Source organism: Panthera leo, chromosome D2 (genome assembly GCF_018350215.1).
Source record: "Panthera leo isolate Ple1 chromosome D2, P.leo_Ple1_pat1.1, whole genome shotgun sequence".
NCBI lineage: Eukaryota > Metazoa > Chordata > Mammalia > Carnivora > Felidae > Panthera > Panthera leo.
The window spans coordinates 70,092,505-70,107,878 of NC_056689.1; the positions used below are offsets into that span (position 1 = coordinate 70,092,505).

General features: G+C 44.7%; 1 protein-coding gene across 9 annotated transcripts in view; it reads right to left on the reverse strand.

Moving 5' to 3' along the window:
- LOC122202521 (nebulin related anchoring protein) overlaps positions 1-15,374 on the reverse strand; it is a 76,974-nt gene that overhangs the window by 40,896 nt on the left and 20,704 nt on the right. For 6 of the 9 annotated variants that reach the window (XM_042908928.1, XM_042908927.1, XM_042908925.1 and 3 more), the window contains 7 exons: positions 14,961-15,068; positions 13,880-13,996; positions 9,529-9,636; positions 8,450-8,554; positions 2,800-2,898; positions 1,434-1,538; positions 173-280 (listed from right to left, as the gene is read on the reverse strand). In XM_042908928.1, coding sequence (XP_042764862.1) covers positions 173-280; positions 1,434-1,538; positions 2,800-2,898; positions 8,450-8,554; positions 9,529-9,636; positions 13,880-13,996; positions 14,961-15,068 — 750 coding nt within the window. Of the gene's footprint in view, positions 1-172; positions 281-1,433; positions 1,539-2,799; positions 2,899-8,449; positions 8,555-9,528; positions 9,637-11,324; positions 11,430-13,879; positions 13,997-14,960; positions 15,069-15,374 lie in introns of all 9 variants that reach the window. The other 3 variants (XM_042908926.1, XM_042908932.1, XM_042908931.1) reach the window with 2 other exon arrangements.

Genomic DNA, 15,374 nt, shown 5'->3' on the forward strand with positions numbered 1-15,374 from the left:
CAAGGGAAAGAGTTCTGAAAACAACCTCCCCATCTTTCGCGAACCCAGAAGATGATTAAAGAGGCGTGATGTTTACAACGTTAGCGGTCATTATTTTTTTTTCTGCAGGACCACTGACATTTTATCGGAACCATTTCTTATGCATTTCTGAGTTAATGAGAGAAAAACCTACATTGCTCGCAAGCTCTCCGGAGGCTTTGGCGGCCAGCAGAGACATAGCATCCAGTTTTAGCTCAAATCCTTTCCCCTTGGCCTTGTCCCAGCCTTCTCTGTACTTAACCTGACGAACAGAAACACAGGTGAATAGGAGTCCCGATCCATCTTCCTGCCAAAGGTTACAAAGACGTTTAAAACAACGACGACAACCACAAAGATGGTTTCTCCATCTGTTTGCAGACCAGAATCTTGCCTATGATGGTCAAAACGGTAACAGAAATTATTAACACGGTTTGTTGATTCCTGAGCTGTGGGGCCGTGCAGGGCAGCGGGGATGGGACGGGACAAACAGAAGAGCCATGTGTCCATCCTTGCTCTGTTGTTTCCTGATCGTGAGACCTTGGGAAAGGCACATTAGCTCTTTCAGCCTTACTCTGCCATTTGAAAAAAAAAAAAAAAAAATCTCCTATTATCTGTCTCAGGGCTGTTGTGGGGATAAACTGGATATAGAACATGAAAACAGATCCCAAGCTGGTAAAGATGGAAGGTATTGATATTACCATGGTAACAACACCTTCAGTTTATTGGTCCTTCCTAAGTGCCTTCTACTCATCAACTGTACATACTTTGCATTAGGCCTATGAGGCTCGGAGACATCTATGACCTCGCACAGGTCACACAGCTTAAAAATCGCAGTGCCAGCATCTGACCTGGGGGATTCTCATGCCAAAGCCCATGCCACTGTGTCCCTGCAATAAATGCGTCCTTGGGGGGTGATGATAATTGAATAATTCCATTTTTGGTTGCCTGTCTCAGTGTGCTGCACAGAGCAGGCATTCAATAAACGTTAGTTCCTTTTTTTCTTCTCCTGCCCCCATCTAGAACGAGAAGCCTAATCACAGCCCCCTTGTGACTCCAGGAAAAATCTAGCGACTGAGATTGATCTCAAAACTCGAATTTCCGCCACACAGCGAAGCACCGGTGGGAAGTCACCAGGACGAGGATGACGATGATGGTGATGGCGTGTGTGTGTGTGTGTGTCTGAGAACATGCTGTGCACATGCTCAGATCATGAGAATTACATTTCTACGATCAGTTTATCCCCCGTGAACTGCCACAGTCCATGAGACAGCAAAATTCAAAACAATAATGTGATGGGCGTCTCTGATGAACGTCTCTCCCCAAACACAACAGCCCCTGCTTGTAGGGACTGGTGCCCTCACCTTCACATAGGTTACGCACCCCCTACCACGTTCTCACCTCCACTGCTTGCTCACCTCACTAAATAGTTCAGCATTGGTTCTGGCCTTCACCAGCTGAGGTATGTCCTGTGGCAGTGTGTAATTCAACTTGTTTTTCTCATAGTCAGCGCGGTAATTCACCTGTTGGATTTAAAATCAACCCACAGGGTAAATGCAAGGTTTTTATACAGACAGGAGGTGAATTTCGGAGGCAAGCCTCTCTTTTTCACTTTCCCCTTAGACCCAATAGCCGACAAGGAGTTTTTGGAAAATTTGACAAGGAAGCCTGTGAGTTTATGAGTGTTTGAAATCAGCTGATTAAAGAGGTCAAGTGACAAGTAAAACAACTCAAGGGCACACTCTGAGTTGTGAGTGTATAAAATATCTCCCTGTGGTTATTTCACCAACTCTCCTTTGAAGCACTATGGATACAGAACTTTTTTTTTTCTTTTTTTTAATGTGCTACACTGCTGAACATCTCACTATAGGCAGAGTAGATACTCAGGGAGTAAGTCTCAACGGCTGCGCACATTGAAAAAAAAGGCCATCTTAAGTCACACACAAAAAAGGGCCGACCAGACATTAGGTGATTGCCAGTGGAAAAATAGAGCATCATCTGAAAAGCATCCTTGGCCCCAAATTGAGCCTGAGCCTGATCCAACCTATAAATCTAGCTACTATTTTATGGGACATTTGGAGGCCAGAGGAACACATGAAGTCCACATAGGGATCCAGTAAGCAAAGTGCAGACTGTGGGAAACGTAACAGGAAAAACAGTCCAGTTTCTTCAATAAACAACTTGCAAGAAAGAAAAGAGAAAAACAGGAAAACTTAAAGATGAAAAGAATCTTAAAGAGCTATCAGCCATTCACAAGCACGGACCTCATTTGGATCCCGTTCCAAACGAACCGTAAGACAAAATGATAACTTTATGAGATCATTGGAACATTGAATGCTAATAGGACACTGGTGGTATTAAGAATTACTATTAGTTTTTTTGGGATGATATACTAAAATTGTATAAATATGTCTACAAATGTTTTATCATTTAGAGATTTACTCTAAAGTATTGATAGGTTAAATTATCCAATCTTTGGTCTTTTTCTTTAAAATAACACAAAATGGGGAAGTGGATGGGCATATAGATGAAGCATGACTGGCCACGAGTTGGTAGTGGTTGAAGCCGAGTGATGGATACACGGGGAGTCATTACATTACCCTTTCTACACTTAAATATATTTGGAATTTTCCATAATAAAAAGTTTACATTGAGGGGAGGTCATTTCATGTTTGTCACAAGACATATGTCACCATGAATGAAAGCCAAATCCTTGGGAGCCAGATATCCAGGGGCCACAAAGCAATTGTGAGTCCCCCCACTAGGCAAGGACAGGTTACTTACATGACTCAGTTGCTGGGCATTGATTTTGGCTTGGACAATTTGAGGGGTGTTGGTCACAGAGCTGTATTTCAATTTGTCGATGCTTTGCCTATAGTTGACCTGGTTAAAACAAACAAACAAAAAACACTTTTCTCTAAGATTTGCTTATTAGTTCCCTGCCCCTAAGCTCAGCAGAGCTGTGATCCTCTGATTACTACAAAAAGGATCAAAGATTCCAATTGGAAACCAACAGACTCTCCAACCCCACTGACAAGAAAACCCCAACACATGGTAGAATTGAGTGACTTTAACAGGAGCACAGTGAGCCAGGGAGCACAGGAAAAGGTGCTCATCTACGTTATTACTGTTATGAATCAGAGAAATGCATATGAAAACTGCAATTAGACACCCCTCCGCTTTTGCCTGAAGAGTGAACATTTAAGCCACTGACTCTACCAAGGGCTGGCAAGGATGTAGAGCTGCAGAAACGCTCACAACACAGCTGGTGGAAGTGCGGGTTGGCAAAGCTACTTTGGGACCAGTATGGCGCCTTGGCATACACACCCATACCTTAGGTCTCAACAGTTCTATTCTTACATGCATTCCCAATGGAAACACACGCACAAGGTCACTTTGTAATAATTCAAGCTGCCTATCTATGCTTAATGTACTTTTCTATATATGCTTTATGCTTCAAAAGAAAAGGGGTCTTTTTAAAAAGGGAACGAAAAATGCAAGAGGGACAAAAAGTCCAACTGATGCCATAGGCACGTCGAGGTGGGAGGCGAGGGCGCATCAGTAGCTCTGGGCGAGGATGGTCTTCGCGTGGCTTCACCCTGTACGCCAGCCCCTGCCTGGCCCTCACTTCCGTCCCGTCGGTGTCCCTGAGAAAATGGCCGAAAGCTTCGCACGTTCGTGAAAGAAGAAGGGTGGGCCAGTTCAGAAGAGAAGGAGGTAAGATAAACCTCCAGCACGGCCTAGTGCACTGACTTCCAGGTTTCCCATCATTTCAAGACACGGGGGGCTCGTGGGTTTTCTCTTTGGAAAGTACAATTTGCCCTTCAGAGACTCAAGGATTATTAGCCATTTTCCCATGAGAAGACATTCATTCAATTGTCTTCTTTTCCTCCAAACATCCACTAAGAGATGGATGATCTTCCTCCTAAGATCCACTGTAGACAGAATGCGAATTGAGCAGAGAGGTATAGGAACATGTCTGAGGCCTGGCGGCAGGTGACGAGGGAGGGGGTGGCGGTGAGCTGCGCGAGGGCCCAGAGCCCCGCACAGGCGGAAGGGGAGCCGGGATGCAGGCTAGCGAAGACGAAGAGGCTGAAGGTGGGGGATGGCCTGTTCCACGGTCTAACCAAGGCCAGCCCTCAATCCAGGGAAAGGAGGGAAAACTTAACGCACCCCTAACCTATTCCTGACCTTCTTCCCTGCGGCCTGCGTGGTCCCCTGACGCTCATTCATTTGCTCATTCATGCATTCCTTCAGCAAACAGCCACAGAAGGCTACTCTGCACGGAGCGAGCAGACTTGCACAGTCCGCGCAGATATCTCAGCTGGGCCCTTGCTCCTGGGACCCCACACTGACCCGGTGGCTTGTGACACCCGAGCCCCTCTGCCTATAGGCTCCTGGCTAGGCCCTCCCGTCAGCGACACCCCGGTTTTGCTCATAGCAACCAGATCACTGAATACCCCACGCCCAGTCTTCATGCCTCTGTCGTATCGCCTGAAGCCCAGGACCCCGCCCGGTCTCCCACACAGTGCGGCCGCATCCTTCGGCCTAGGTCACGCCTAAGAACGTCACACCCCTTTGCTGGGTCCCCACTGTCTACTGGCACCTCTGCCCAGACCTCCACCTACCGCCTCTGGCCATACTCCTCTGGCCGCTGGCCCTGCCCTCCACAAGGGGCACCACTGCCCTGTCCTCCCACCAGCGGTCTGTCTAGAGTCTGACACCTCTCATTCTATCTGCCGGCTGCTACTTCCTGTTGCTGCCTGCATAGGTGACAGCTCACCTCAGGGAGACTTTGTAGCCCAGAGGTCACAAAGTCTGTGACAGCCAGACAGACCACTAGCTGGGTACAGGTGAAGGGCTAGTAGGGGCTAAGGGTTTGGCCTCATTGTTGGGGAAGCATTCAGGAGTGGGGGGGACTGTGGCAAAGGCCCGCAGCTGCTGCTCAGCTCTGGGAACATTACGGTGCAACAGTGCGGGGCCCAGAATGATCAGATCTTCCAGTTATTCCAAAGAAACCCGAAATCTATTTTATTGTGTCAAGCCTTGCCATTTTTAAATGCTGACGAATAGTTCAACATTTTTATAGCCCAGTGACTCAAGTGAAATAGACCTAAGGGCCATTGTCTCCCGTGTCTCCTCCTTGTACTCACTCCATTCTTGCCTGTCCCACCACGGGCTAACGACAATCGTGGCTTAAGAATGGTACTTCCTGGGGCGCCTGGGTGGCTCAGTCGGTTAAGCCGCCGACTTCGGCTCAGGTCATGATCTCGCGGTCCGTGAGTTCGAGCCCCGTGTCGGGCTCTGTGCTGACAGCTCAGAGCCTGGAGCCTGTTTCAGATTCTGTGTCTCCCTCTCTCTCTGCCCCTCCCCTGTTCATGCTCTGTCTCTCTCTGTCTCAAAAATAAATAAACGTTAAAAAAAAAAAATTAAAAAAAAAAAAAAAAAGAATGGTACTTCCTGTGCCTAGCACCACTTCCGGTGCTTCACACACAAGAATGCATTTAATCCAACCACCCTGCGGGCAGAAGCTCTTATTATCCCCACCTTACAATGCAAAAACTGAGTGCCAGAGAACTAATTTGCCCAAGGTCACCCAGCTAATGTCAGCCAAAGTGGCTCCCACTGTAAACCTGGCTTGCCAAAGCGAGGGTGCTTGGAGCGATTACTTTTTTTTTTTTCTTTACAGATGAATCAGGGATCCCCCATAGCCAGAGCTACCATTGTTTAGACAGGCAAATATGTTCTGGGTATGAACAAATGACTTACAAATTAACTCCTAGAACAGGATCTAGGAAAAACTGAGCTTTCCCGACACTGAGCCACGGGGTATTTTGTTGGATTTGGAGATAAAGCACGGCATCGCTTTGTGCTTTTTGGTTAGTGGTCCAGGGAGAGAAGTTTTTGCACACTGTGAGTTGCGGATATGGGGTATATAGGAAAAGTAGGAAATATAAAGTCATTTCAATGTCAACCATTAATGAGATTAGAGTGCAGTTGCTTCCTGGTGCATTAACTCAGAGGGGAAATTATCATCTCATAATAAAGAGTCTATTAGAGTTCAGAATTATGCATGATAAAATGTCACGAAAACTGTATTTTTTTTAAAAGGCATATTCCTTCCCAATAATTCTGCATTAGTATGTTGCAGAGCACAACTACTCTCCTCTGCGGGACATAATTAACAGTCTCCAAGATTAATCACATCTCTGCAACATCACAGATGCTTGGCCATTGCTTCAATCTACTTTCTGAAGGAGCTCTTTGCTGAGGATGGAATCTCATTTTAATGCTATTAGTGTTGATAAAATCCATCTGAAGGGAATGCTCTCTAATTAAAGACGCACGCTTGTTTATTTCATTTCATAGCTATTTGACCACGTTTAGAGCCACCAGACAGAGGGACCATAAATGCTCTTGTAATGGATTCCCCCCAACTTCCTTCCCCAAACTTCCTTCTCCCAACACTTCCTGTATGTAAATCCCTACATTCTGGGGTGGTAAATTCAAATTCACATGGGAGCCAGGAAGGGAAGCTAAAGGAGAATAAGATAACCCAGAGCAGCTGCCCCTCAGTCCCAGCCAGTTGCTATCATGCAGGAGCTAGGGTGGCCATTCCCAGCATTTTTAGATTTTTCCAGAAGAGATGAAAATATGAATTTTTACATGAACTCCCCAAATCTCTATATGTTGGTCCAATTACTTTTTCAACTCTGTGTGGTCAAACTAAACGTTTCTGTAACCTGGATCTGGCTCTTGGGCTTCTAGTTCAGAATCTCCCTCTGCTTCTAAATAGTATTTCGAATCCAGTCTGGTTTGATTCTCCTATCAGACTCGTGCAGCTGACCAGGCTGTATTTCAGGTGCGTGGTTTGATTCCACAGCCTTCCACAGACAAATGTAATAGCAAGTCCTGTTATAATGGGAGTACAAAGTTGTAGGAATCTCTCTCCACTTGACTGTGCTCTTAGGCATGACTGATGGAGTTCTACGGGCTGAGCCGACACTCGCATTTTAATGAGGTGCTCTTGGTCCTCAAGTTTCCCAGGTAATGCATGCAGGCAAAATAGAAAGGAAGTAGCTTAGGTAGTCAAGTGTAACCTTGGGTTTCATGAAGGTGATGTGAGAAAGTCAACCCAACCAAACTTCCTGGGAAAAGAAGGAGCAAAGCTTAGGCCCTTTATATTCCTTGACTTCCCATTCTTTGCTTTACTACACATTTGAAAAGCTTATTTCATTCACTAAACTATCCTTTGCCGGTGATTGTCCTTTGCTGTCCCGTAAGCCGTGCGTTCAACACTGGAGATGCCCAGCTGAACCCGACAAGGCTCCCACTCCGAGCAAAAGGGAGAGCGACCCGAAGACCTATTTACTGAGAGCAACACCCAAGTCAGCTACTGAGGTCATGCTGATCCCAAGGGAATGTAAAGGAAAGTAGCACTGGGCATTGAGTAAATATATGTTGAATTATTTATTAAATTATTGACTGGTTGGAGATAACCATCACTGGCCAATAACTATGATATGAACTCAGTTCTAAACCACCTTAACTACTTTTTAAGATAGCAGATGACTTTAATCTTTTTCTTTGTACTTTTCTGTATTTCCTAAATTTCCTGTAATAAGCATATGCAGTAAAATTCTTACACTTAGAAAACAATAAATTTAATGAATTATACTTATTTCATTGGGACAAGTCAAACTGTACCTAAATAAAATCACCACTATAGTAATTAAAAAATATATATACTTTCCCAAGTGCTCCTGAGAGAAAATTGAGTCAACATTACCACTTCCTCTCAACTTTTAGCTATTTTATTTTACTTCCTGCAGTCCTTCAACGTACCATACTCCAAAACTTTAAATCAGGAAAAAAAGAAGCTCCTCATGTCTAAAGAATGATTGCTTTCAATGTGCCCAACAGCAGACATATTCCACCAAATTCTACAAGGAGATACTGAAGAGCAGGTTATTTTCAAGATGGAACCAGAGTTGTCCCCACCTTACATAGAAAATCTAAGAGTTTCCAAACATGCATACGTGGGCTTCCTAGTGGGAAAGTTCCCCTTCTTTTTTTTTTAAATTTTTTTTTTCAACGTTTATTTTATTTTTGGGACAGAGAGAGACAGAGCATGAACGGGGGAGGGACAGAGAGAGAGGGAGACACAGAATCGGAAACAGGCTCCAGGCTCCGAGCCATCAGCCCAGAGCCCGACGCGGGGCTCGAACTCACGGACCGTGAGATCGTGACCTGGCTGAAGTCGGACGCTTAACCGACTGCGCCACCCAGGCGCCCCGAAAGTTCCCCTTCTTAATCCCTTCCATCTGTTACGAACTGTTATATCTTCTCTCTTTCCATCTCGCTACCTAAGAATCACTCCACAGGAGGAAGGGACAAGCAATAAAGCAGAAGGTGCTACCAGAGGAGAACTTACATCTTTCAAGGGAACCAGTCTCACTGTGGTTTGATAGGAAGGAGTAAGAGTGGCTGGGTAGTTGTAGTCCACAACATCGTGTTTATAATCAGCCTTGTAGGCAATCTGAAACACAAAGAAAAAGAAAGAAAGAAAGAAATTAGTCCCCACTTTCTTTTGACCTTGTTTGAATGACACAGGAAACTTCTAAAAAGTAACAAGAAATAAAATTAATTCAGTTTCACCACCTCCAAGGAAAATTCAATTATGTTCGCACTTTGCCTTTAATTCATTTGAATTCTTAATTAATCCAAAATTAGTGAACTTCCATCTGTAGCACATTTTTATTTTATCTTTCTTATTAATTATGGAACCCCTTACAAAGGGAAGCAGTGGCACATGGGTATATGATGAAAGAGCTTCTTGGCTAAACCCCCAGAAAATAAATGAAAAGTCAAGATTTAAAAATTTTTTTTTTCTATAGGTCAAATTTGACATTCTCAAGCAGAGGAAATTTGACCTTTGTATTTTTTAATAATGAAATCAGTTTCTTTTAAGTGCCCTGTACCTCCAAGATTTACAACCTGACATTTGCAACCCTGTCAACCCAATTGACAAAGCCAAGGAGAGATTAACAGATTACACGCAATGGGATCCCATCTATTTCGTTATCCCACCACCTTGACCGGCACTTGCCCACAGGAGGTCTTCAATGAACACTACCATTGAATAAATGAATGAACCAACCAACCCACTAACCAACTCCAAACAAGCCACAAACACTATGGAAATTTGAGGCATTTCAAATAAGAATTATGCTCAGCCATTTTTCTCTCTCTCTCAGAAACGGAATGTTTTTCTCACACTAGATCCATGATAACACATTTGAGAACTCTTTAAGCCAGAGAAAGCTGAGACCAATAAATTGAAGCTTTTGCAAATTGTCAACCTAGCTTTGGTTGTATCGGTTAATGTTTACACAATAGAACACTGACTTTTACAAAGGGAAGTCGAAAAAGAATTGGCTGAAATCTTCACGTTTCACCTCCCTCCACCCCAACAGGTCCCCAGACCTACAGGCCCTTCAAACTAGGACTCACATTGCTTGCCAGGCTTCCAACCTTCATAGCATGGAGGGTCCGTCTGTCCATACCAACTCCTTCATAGTGGCCCCTCATGTGGTTCTGGTAGTTTTCTTTATATTTATTCTACACGGAAACACAAAACTTTCAAGAAAAGCATTCTCCTCCCAACCTGTTGAAGATAAACTACTACTCATCTTAATGCACTAAATTGTTAATATAAATGATTACATAGAACCTACCGAAGTAGTCAGTGCCTTGCTGAGTAAAAAAGACAAACCTTTTTGTAACAAAGCAACTTACACTTCAAGCAAGCACAAGAGGCTGGAGTGAGGCCAGAACACGGGCACACAACCAAACATAGGATCTGGGTGAGCACAGGCAGTACACAACAGACCCAGTTTTCTTGGAACATTTCTAATTGTAAATATACCAGATTCTTCCCCCTGTGAAAACCTACCCTGAGCGTGTGGCGCTCCCCAACGGACAGGCGCTGATTATGCAGGCGCTCGGGGCTCATATAAATCACTGCAGGCTATTACCTCCGTTTCTAATTATATGAAGAATATAACCTGAGCTTTGCCAAATTCTGTGATTTTTACACCATAAATGGGTTACGACTAAAACCATGGGAAGTAATGACGTCATGTCCCAAATGCAGCTTACCAAATGAAGAGAAAACCAAAACGGGATACCAAGAAGTCATAGACAGGACCACTTTGGGTGGCTTCTAACGAAGCTACGTTAAAATAATCTACCCTGGGAGGCCATAGAGTTTCTAGGCAGTGATCCTTTTTTTTTTTAATGTTTACTTATTTTTGAGAGACAGAGAGAGGCAGAGCGTGAGTGAGGGAGGAGCGGAGAGAGAGGGAGACACAGAATCCGAAGCAGGCTCCGGGCTCTGAGCTGTCAGCACACAGCCCGACGCGGGGCTCGAACTCACAGACCGCGAGATCATGACCTGAGCCGAAGTTGGACTCAACTGACTGAGCCACCCAGGCGCCCTATAGGCAGTGAAATTCTTTAGACAAATCTATTACTATGTCTGAGACACGATCCTACTCGGCTCATCTTCACAAACACTCCGTGACGAGGAGGGACTTAGTATCATCCCCATTTTATAGGTGGACAAAGTGGCTCAGAGAGCTTAAACAAGTGGCCCAAAGTCGAACACTTGGCTAATCATGGAGCCAGGACTGTCAGCTCCGAATCTGGTGCTCTTAACCCCTACATTTAGGCAATAAATTCCTCCCTGAACCTTACAAATTCCCTCAGGATTTTAAATTCTACTATTATGTGCAGCTAAGCAGAAATAAAATCACATCTAGTATGGGTCCTTGATGTGCTCAACGAAACGTCCCCAGAACTTTGGGAATTTCCAGATTTGCAAATGCCACTCTAGCATGTCTCTGCTCATCTGTAAAATGAGGAAAGAACATCTGGGTCCCCGGGTTAAAGGAGATTGGGTACTAAGAAGCACGAGGTCACATTGAGAGGCGATGTTACATGCTCAGCCAGCCTCCCTCCCCAGCATTCACCACCAGGAGCCAGATACCGCTACACAAGAAGAACACAAGAGGATGGGTGCTACCATGAGGACTCAAGGTCATGTGTGCGGCGGGGGGCGTGACAGAATTTAACACTACATGGACTACTGCCTGCAGGCAACCTTCATCAAAACTCTTAGGTATTCGTGCCTAAGAGGCCATGCTTCCGGGACAAACAGATATGTTCACACAGACTGTCTCTTAAGAGACCTAGAAACTAGCTCATCAACAAAGCCCCAAACCAACGCTGAGGTGTTAAAAACTCACATCACTGGTGAATTTTGAGATCTTGCTCACGTTCCTGAATTGAGGCGTCTCACAGTAGTTGATACTGTGACCTTTACTACTTTCCAGGTCCTTCTTATATTCCACCTTGGAAACCAAAACACCAGATGCACAGTAAAACCAAGCCCGAAGTCACTCTTGAAAAATGTCACCAGGACTTTACCAGGATATTTTTAGAAAACTTTCAACCCAGCATTTAAAAAGACCAGGCATAGGATACTGTAAGTTAGCAGTACATGTTTTCCTTTCAAATAATAAATAGGTAAATCAACAATTTGGTTCTGAAAATTAAAGATATACACATACAGTCCCTTTCAAGAGAAACTACGGTAAGATTTCATAGAGCCCAAGAAGTGGCGAAACAGGTTTGAGAAATCAGGACAGTGGTCACTCTTGGGGGAAAGTGTCTGTGGGATTGGGAGGGATATGTCTGAGTCATGTCCTGTTTCTTGATCTGGATGCTAGGCGCACAGATGTGTCCACTTGTGGAAATCCTTTCCCTTATGTACTCATGACCTATACACTTCTCCGTATGTACACTTCAATAAAACGTAGGCCCAAGAGTTGCTTTACAAAGCAGTATAATAACTGAGACCACTAACAGACGCATCGAGTGCCTTCTAATTTTAAGTGGGTTGGCTAGTTGAGCTCCCCTGGGTAGCTGGATGCAAGATGTGAGGCTACAGTCATGAAACAGACTCCAAGTCATCCTAGGTAATCGGAGGAGGCGGCTGCAGACTGATTACCACGAATAGAGCACGACTGGTTTGTCTTACGGGATAAACATAACAGCGAAAAGAAACCGAAGGTTCTCTTGTGACACCTCACCAAGCAAATATATATAATTTGTTATCCTATCTTATAAAACATATGGTGGAAACATGCTTGTTAAAGTATGCAAGATGCGGGGCGCCTGGGTGGCGCAGTCGGTTAAGCGTCCGACTTCGGCTCAGGTCATGAGCTCGCGGTCCGTGAGTTCGAGCCCCGCGTCGGGCTCTGTGCTGACCGCTCAGAGCCTGGAGCCTGTTTCGGATTCTGTGTCTCCCTCTCTCTCTGACCCTCCCGCATTCATGCTCTGTCTCTCTCTGTCTCTCTCTGTCTCAAAAATAAACGTTAGAAAAAAATTAAAAAAAAAATTTTTTAAATAAAGTATGCAAGATGCATTATAATGCTCACAATCTGATATAAAGTGAAAAAAGTACACCAGACTGTAAATATAGTTGAATTCTAATCTATAAATGTCTTCATATTCATAAACTAGGTTATAGTATCTTCACCCAGACAAAGGCCAAAATGTTAACAGTGTTTTTCCTGGGTGGTAAAATGGTACTTTCAGAGGTCTGGTTCCAATTCTGTTCCTGAAAGTCTCTCTAAACCAGAATAAGACACTCTACTTTTCCAGACCTACGACAAAGTGAGGACCTAACAATTTCAAAGGTTCCATCTAGATCCACTGTTCCGTGAATCGAGAGCAAGTTCCGGCAACTACTGGATTCTGTTCTTGTGGTGTGAAAGCAGTCATCGACAACGTGTAACCAAACATGAGGTGGTGGTGTTCCAATAAAACTTTATCTACAAAACCGGGCGATGGGTCAGATCTGGCACTCGGGTTGTAGTTCGCTGACCTCTGGCCTGGAGCATCAAAACCATCGCGAACATTTGTTTAAAGAGCAGATTCCAAGACCTAGGCACCCATCTATGACTCCAAAATACGTGAGTGTCCTGCTAAGATGAGGAAAATGTCACTCTCGGGGATTCTGAGCAGCCCAAGGTTAGAGGACCGCAGAGTAAGTAACAGTTCGGGGTTAAGGACGGACCTTTTGAGGTTAGAGAAGAAAAATATTTTAGGATATTTGAATATCTATTTCTCGGTTGCGGATAACTGATTAAGGGATTACTTTTAACAGCTCTCATTCTTCCCTGTCGCAAGAGATTGCTAACTCAAATGCCTTTAGGATCCAGAGAGGAAATGCCAGTGAGAGGCTGCTGTGAAAGAAAGGACTGGAGGGCGTGATGAGGATTTGGGAGCTCCAGGGGTTATTTCCTTGCCAGAGTCCCAGCAATTCAAAAACTCTGAAATACCAGGCAGCCCAAACAACACACGGCGCCTGGCAGCCAGTCCAGCCTCCAAGGTAACGGGAATTCATACGACACACACAGCTTCTGGGAAAGCTGGCTACAATTATAAGAGGATAAGAGACATGCAAAGCTGCAAACACTTTCTCATGTTCGATGTCCACTCTTCGACAATGACATATCGTGATAAAGGTTGGCTAGGGCAGTATCCTGCACCTAAAAATCTACTGCCTGAAATGTCTGACAGTCTACAGCCCTATGGGAATCCGAGAAGAAACTTTTGAACCCTTGGAGACACTTAATTTTAAGTTCAGGTTGTTTGATTCTGGGCTCTCTTGTGAGTTGCTTTTTACGGCGCATTCGTTCCATGGGAACTGGTAACGACGTATAGCGCATAAGCCACAGTCCGTGGCATTTTTCACTCTGGGGTCGCCCCAGTGTCCACTGTCCCCCATACGCACCTCGCTCACAAGCTTGTTCACGCTCTGTGCCCGCTTGAGAACCAAGTTGTCTTGAGCTGGGAGGGAGTGATAATGTGCAGGCCCTTTCATCTTGTTGAAGTCCTGCCTGTATTTTATCTGAAAGAAACACGCAAGGAAGGAATTGTTGTTTTCATGCTTCAGGAGAGAAGTGACTCCAAAATGACCTCACATTTAACGTCAACATTTACTTAATAGAACTTTCTGAAGGGAAAATTAAAAAATCACAGGGACTTTTTTCTCCATGAAATCCATAAACTACTCGGTTCCTTTTGTATTAAAATTTTTACTGGCCCCTTTCACACTTGGTGCCCTTTATGCTTAATTCTGCATGAAGAGACACCTTGAAACAATTGTACCAAAAGGTATCATTCCAAACCCAGCCTGCCCATGGTTTCAACATATTTTCTCACTTAACCTGCTAATGAGGGGCGAAATGAGTAATGTGTTTTACTTATCCTCTTGAGGCAAGAGTGCACCTTCCTTGGCAAATGGGTATTTATCCTCTTGAGGCAAGAGTGCACCTTCCTGGGCAAATGGGTATAATAACGGAACAGGACAGAGTAAAGGAGTAGGGCAAGCGGGGTGTGAAAATCATGGCTGGCTTCTAACTATATATAGACCAAGCTCAAGTTGTTGTGTTAGATCTATGTGTGCACGTCCCTCTACCGAGTTTAATTATAGCCTATCTTTCAAGGACCGCCAGCTGGCCAACGTTCTGCAAATAAAAATCATTTTATCAACTGGGTTATACCCAGTTTGATAATCATATGGCTTATTTTAATCAGCTCTTCCCCTAAAGCGCTAGGTTTCTAGATGGGCCATTCAGCGAAGGCTCTTCTAGCCCCGCTGATCTGGCTAGCCCAGCATCTGCACCTGCTTCGGCTGACCTAAAGGGAGTTCCACAGTTTGTGTCAGTCTCCTTTGAAGCAGATAACTGTGACCGAAGAGTCTGAACAAAAGAAGCAGATGTCAGAAATTTGGAGAGAAACTGAGGGCTAACATTTTACTCTGGCTCAGCTCTAAGAAATTGACCTGTGGGTCTTCCCGATGAGGTACTTACATCACTAGCGAGTTCGTTGGCTTTCTTGGCGTTCTGATAAGCTGGGGTGATCATGGCGGGGAAGCTGCCTTTTCCTCTGTGCTCCTCATATTCCTCCAAGTAACCCTGCTGGGCCAATCGAAAACTTCCATCAGCGATGCTCCCCTCCCTGGATGGCGGTGGGGGGGACTAGCAATGATACCTCCTAGAGCCTGTTGCCGTAGAGGTCCACCCACACTGGTCCCTCCAGGGCCCAGCAATACCATGTGGTGGCTAAGGTGGTGGACTTGGTGGTCAGGTCTACTTACTGGTCCCTGGCACACAGCACGAAATACATGGTAACTATTATCATTATCACCTTCATCACTTCCACCAGATAAACGCGGACATTCTACAAATCTCCATGAGTACATGGAGTACTCGTGTCCTATCTGA